This window comes from Azolla caroliniana, unplaced genomic scaffold, assembly GCF_043228905.1.
Source record: "Azolla caroliniana isolate FFs.n. ecotype wild unplaced genomic scaffold, voAzoCaro1.0.p SCAF_1, whole genome shotgun sequence".
Lineage (NCBI taxonomy): Eukaryota > Viridiplantae > Streptophyta > Polypodiopsida > Salviniales > Salviniaceae > Azolla > Azolla caroliniana.
Genome location: NW_028230436.1, coordinates 9,936,498 through 9,942,461, shown reverse-complemented (window position 1 = coordinate 9,942,461; position 5,964 = coordinate 9,936,498). Strand labels below are relative to the sequence as shown.

The following is a 5,964-nucleotide window of genomic DNA, read 5'->3' as shown; positions in this document are numbered from 1 at the left end:
AACCATTCCAACTTGCAAAACCCTCACACAAACTACATTTGGAGATGTTTTGACAAGTTACACAATGATTATCAAGTGATAGATGACTGATGCACCTCTCGACGCCTCCATTGATTCAAGGATCACCACTCAATTTGTTTCCTTTCAATTTACTAAGGTTTACAAATGTATATTGTAGAGCCAATTTGTTTGACAAAACAATTTGATGTGTGTACATGTAAGTGCGTGTGAATAAATTATTGATTTGAGTATCATAATTGGAAATGTTCTTATGTAATAACTTCACAAAGATGAGCGACTCACATCATCAAACATAATAGCCTGGTTCGCATCGATGCTAGGATGTCATCCAGTTTCCATTTGCAAAGGACATGCGTATATAACCAATTAAAGCAAATCACTTATGATTATCAGTAGCAATAAATGAATAATCAATCACAATGTTGCAGTTTGTGTCATGATGGGATGGCAGAAAATCTCTATTTACAAAGGGGAGGTTTATATAACCAATTCATGTGACAAGCTTAGAATTATAGATAACAATCACAACTGCAATCTTCTACCCCTCTAAACATAGAGAAATATAAAGATGGATAGTCATAGAATCAGAAACCACTTTTTACATGGTGGAAATTAGCACTCATCAGAGGGATGCCCTTACAAATGACCTCATAATTTCACAGAATCAAATATTATGGCTCTCCTGCACACTCAAATTATGTATTAACAAATGTATCCGCGAATGTACTGTAACGTCTACTCATAGAGCCCAATTCCTCTGGATTCAAAGCACCATGAAGTAGACGTATAATTTCCAAAAGAATGTTGCATCCAACTCTTCCAAGGGGGATGAATGTGTATATTACACAAAGATGAAATGTTTACCTCAAAACCAATCATTTCTTTGAATTGTGGTCTTTTCTCTTTTTAGAACTGCCAAAGAATTATCATACTCAAGAGGATGCCATTGTAAAGAATGCAAGGTTAACATTGGAACAAAACAATTACCTTTTCTCATTGATCTCATCTATCAAGTGCGGAATGGGAAGCTTCCAAAAGTTCCATGAATTGAAATCCTCCTGCAGTAAAAACGTGTTAGAAAACGACAATTTCTAATATCTATCTATCTATAGATATAGGTATCTAGCATCAACAAACATCACACTTTCAGAACCAAAGTTTGTAAAGAAATTCCATAGTCACCTGTTCAGATGAGCAGACAGGTGGGAAGAATCCATCAACCAATGCATGAATGCTTGTGTATGTTTTAACATGAACATGATTATTAACCATGACCTCGCCCTGTATCAGTAATAAGAACAAATCTATAACGGCAAGAATTGTAAAATATGGGCAAATAGTAAGATCACTGGTATTAAGGTGATATACCTTTGGATTTATCATAAAGATCTTCCCCCTTGGAATACCTACTCTACGGTAGCTTATCTCATCCGTAATGCGATTTCCAAATCCAGCATAAAAGGGGTTCACATGCCTTGGGAAAAGGTTTTTAACTTCCTGGTACAATGATCCAATGTTTTAAAACTCGCATGTATGAAATAAAGTTCAAGGGATAAACTAAACAAGTACTACCTCTAAACAGGATATCTTGAACTCATGAGGAGTTCTCCTTATAACTGCACAAAGAAAGCATATTATTCAGCAGTTCATAAACTTTTCTAAGAAAAATTAGTTAGATGTGTAAATTTGCAAGGTTCTCTCAAAGCAAGATCTGTGTCTGAGAGAGAGAACAGTCGCGTTATCAACTCAGCTGGACATTAATTTCATGTCCTTTGACATTACCTAGCTATAAGTCACCTTTGGTACTTACATTTCATATAGAATTACAAAGAAACATCTAGCATTAATTTCAGTTATTGTCATACAAGACTTCTTAGCAACTCATAATTTAACCATGTTTATTTGCAAAACCACAAAATTGAACTTGCTAGCTTGTAGAATATCCCATGGATTGCCATGAATTTTTAATGCAGTGAATTTACAAGCTCTCTAGTTACACATGATAACTCTTTTGGTTTATATATTGTTCGGGAAAGAGTACTCCCAGAAAATGTTAATAAATATCCATTAATATATCACCTTCCCGATAGAGTGAAGGAAGCAATCCATCAGGAGAAATGAAAACCGGACCCTCAGGAAGTGTTGCTCCATCCTTCAAAAACAGGAAAGATTGTATTATATTCATGATTTGACATTCTCCATCACTTTTACAAATCATGGTAGTCATACTTGTCTTAAATTTCCGAGGAAGTGTCGCGTAAGATAGGATTGTGAAATAGCACGAGCACTTAAGAACAGTAATTCATATCCATTTTCCTGACATAGCCAAACAAAGACTGAAAATATGATTACAGGTGCCAGAAAATCTTTGTCAATAACATGCAAAGCATCTTCATTCGAATAGTCTCGACAGCACAAATCAAGGCTCTGTAGTTATATATTCCTCATAAAAACATGAATGAAATCTTTTTATATTTGTAAATGTGTTTATTAATTAACACAATCTGTGGAGAAATCACTAGTCAAAACACAGCCTAGCTCCTACACATTATCCCTAACATCGATGAGCTTCACAGGACAGGATCTAAATCCCAACAAAATATTTGTTAGTGAGTAGTAAATACTCCTGTACAATGTCAGAAGCATAAATGCCTACCTTGATAGCAGAGAAAAGGCGTGTAACTCCAGAATGACTCCAATCCTTCCCAACAAAGGGCATAACTTGGCCCAAAACATCAGATCTGTCCATTACAAACACAACCTATGAACTTTGTGATTCAAATAATACGAGATGCTTCCTACCTGAGATATAACTGACAACTTTAAACAACTGATGAAAAAATATACAATGTAACTCTGGCTTCCAATGTGTAGAGATTCTGGGCTCCTCCAGAACCCTCAAAAACGACGTTATCTCACTTGAAGTCGTGTTCTTTTGTACTTCTGATTCCACATTTGACAACGATTTGATCAATTGCTTTCTACCAATCTACAGTGACACTTCACATTTTACAGAGAAATAGTGTCACAGACGCCTATGCTGGCATTACCCTTCAGATCAAAGTCAAAGGAAACACAGGAGAAAACCAATCGTGCAGCTCCACCATAAAAGTTGTATCCATGGATGTGGGAATGCATGGTATCACCTTCTGAGATGGCACAATGTCCAGCAACAGCAAGGACAGGATGGTTATGGCCAGAAGGAAAAAATCAGGAACATTTATTTGTTCCTTAACTACTTTCTCCACTCATCTCTTCCCATTTGTTTTCTTCACTTTGAGATATTTTTTACTCCACTCAATGTGACCATTTATAGATGTTTTAAGGGAAAGTTTTCTACTAGGTTGTCATTCATCATACACAAACTAACGTATGGCTTTCTATTATTCCAGCATAATTTAATATTCAACTGCATAGGTGTTTTTTATCAGATCAATAAACGTTTCTTAATTTGGCAAACACTGGATTTCATATAAGGGTTCATCGGGTTTCATTAAGTATATATGTTTGGGAGTTTATTGGCACTTGTGGACATATCACCAATGCACGACAGCTTTGAATGAATATATATACTTACTTGGTAATTGTCCCATCAACATCAGAGACCACAATTCTTGTATTCCATTTCCATAAATAAATACTTGCGTCAACCTAATTTAGCACAAGAGTATCCAATCAGAGGACAATGTACCATAAGTAAAAACCGCAGATAATAAACAAAACAAGAGACAGATACCTGTGCTTTTCTACGAGCACTAGGGAAGGTGAAAGTAACCTTATTTGGACCCTCCTTTAGTTTTAGAGATGAGATCTGGTCTGAGGTTGGTAAATACGATAGCACTTTCCGCTTTGGAGACAACTTTTGGTGGACATCCTTCTTTAAGGTTTCCTTACTCAAAGGATTTCCAACAGTTACTTGACTGACTATTGAAGTTTCGTTTTTGTAGATGCCTGATTTAAGACTAGATGTCTTAGTGGCTGCTGATTTCTTAAATGATAGAGGCCACCATCTAGAGGGAGGAGGTACAGCGACCACTGGAACTGAAATATCTCTGCTTCCTTGCATTGAAACCACCTCCTCCACCTTAAAAATGGCATCTTTCTCTGAACATATGCTTACTGTGCATGAGTCTTTAGTGTGCTCCACTAAGCATTTATTACTTTCAGAGGCAATGTTACCATCTAACAAACCATCAGAAATTGAAACATAGCGACCAACCTGATCAGCATCAAGCATTGATCTGTCATTTTCATCTTCAGCATTTACAATCTTGTATTCATTCCAAAGGTGTTCATTTGTGATGGTTGTATCTGACACTGCAAGGAAATCTCTGTCCATATCTACAGTTGGGATCTCCTGCAATGCAAACCAATCTTCTGTAATTATTGTGTGCAACATCGTATCACCTTCCACAGTATCAGATGGCTGAATATTTGAAACAAGTTGAGCTTCTTGCACCATTTTAACATCCATCTCGTTTGTCACTGCAAAATTTGACCGGTTATCAACAATTTCTACAGCCTCCTCTAATAGACGGACATAGGGTGGTGCCTCTATGAGTTCATCTGCTTTTCCATCCTCAATCAAAACTCCGCAAACAGATTCAGAACAGCTCTCTGTTATTTCTTCCATTTGGGCGTCTTGTTCCATCACCCCAGACAGGTATGATTCTTGATGAGATGATATAAGCATGGAAACACGTGATTCACTTGCACTCTCCTTATGGTTGACATTAGAGAAGGTGACTGATGTCTCCAATAACTTCGCCGACTTTTCTGCTGGAAATAGTTCAGTATCAATGGCTCGTGTTCTTCTGATGCCCGAATCATTCTGCTGAAGTAAAGATTCTCCCTGTAGGATGGGCATTCGTTGGGTGTCTTGGAGAAGAGATCCTTGAGGTAATGTCAAAATTTCTCCATTATCTTGGGGTAGAGAAGCTTCTCCTAACGCCAGTGTTTCCATCGATCTCTGTACCCCATTTGTATCTTCTACAGGTGAATTAGCTGCAGTGCTTGTCAAAGCCCCAGGAGAAGCATCCTCTTCATTTTCAAACAAAGCTTCTCCTTTGCTGTTGAGGACCATAGAAAAGCTGGCTTTGACATCATTGACCCAGATGTCAACACCCTTCTCCCTCCTACTGCCTTGGGGGTCGTACCATCTGACGTACCAGGGAGAGCTCCTGAAAGAGTCATCATCTTGCTGCACCACCACTATGTCGACAGCGCCTTGAAATGGCCTTACTACTGCAGAGACGCTCTGTGACACGTAATTGCCAAGTTTTCCAATCGGAAACATAGTTGGCACCACATCAATCCAGCCACATGCATCTACCTACTTCTGAGTCCTATTTCTTAGTCTCAATATCTCTTTTCTGGGGCATCAATTCATTCCATGGTGACTGTTACAGAGCCGCCATTTTATGATGGCAGAGCAGCATAAGTAGGAAAAATTTGCAGAGAAGAACAGGACTTACTTGGAAGGCAGACCTTGGCGATGATGACTGGTGATGGTGATGGTGATGACGATGAATTCTGATGAGAAGAAATACTTTGAGTTATTATATGTAATTATATAGGCTGAGAGAATTTCCAAAATTGACCCTCGTGTATGCAGACAGACAGAGAGAGCCTCCTGGTCCCCAGAAATTATGCCTTCTTAACATCAAATGAATTACACATATCTCAGAGCCACCATATCCTCATTCCAAAACTTGCACTTGGGACTCACAATCAGTCATCCCTTACACAATCTAGAGACCCAATGTCGGGCTCGTGTCTATTCTGCATCAAATCATAAAGAGGGCTGGTGAGGGAATCGCGGCCACAGACGGTGTAGGTCGCTTAGAGGAAGGCGCGTGCGATCTGCACCGTCAGATTTCGATAAGGAAGAACGCGCGAAAAAAAAAGTTGTCAGAGGTCACCCAACTCTGAGTCGATGGTCGC

General features: G+C 38.5%; 1 protein-coding gene across 1 annotated transcript; it reads right to left on the bottom strand.

Annotated features, from left to right (window-relative positions):
- Window positions 1-497: 497 nt before the first annotated feature.
- On the bottom strand, window positions 498-5,459 carry LOC147868909 (phosphatidate phosphatase PAH1-like). The gene is made up of 10 exons (XM_087324575.1): window positions 3,758-5,459; window positions 3,599-3,672; window positions 2,678-2,762; window positions 2,251-2,337; window positions 2,101-2,173; window positions 1,594-1,637; window positions 1,390-1,518; window positions 1,204-1,302; window positions 1,009-1,079; window positions 498-933 (listed from the first exon to the last, which is right to left on the bottom strand). Exons 1-10 carry the CDS (start codon window positions 5,315-5,317, stop codon window positions 897-899), a joined length of 2,259 nt encoding a protein of 752 aa, XP_087180701.1. The 5' UTR covers window positions 5,318-5,459; the 3' UTR covers window positions 498-896.
- Between the last annotated feature and the right edge of the window lie 505 nt (window positions 5,460-5,964).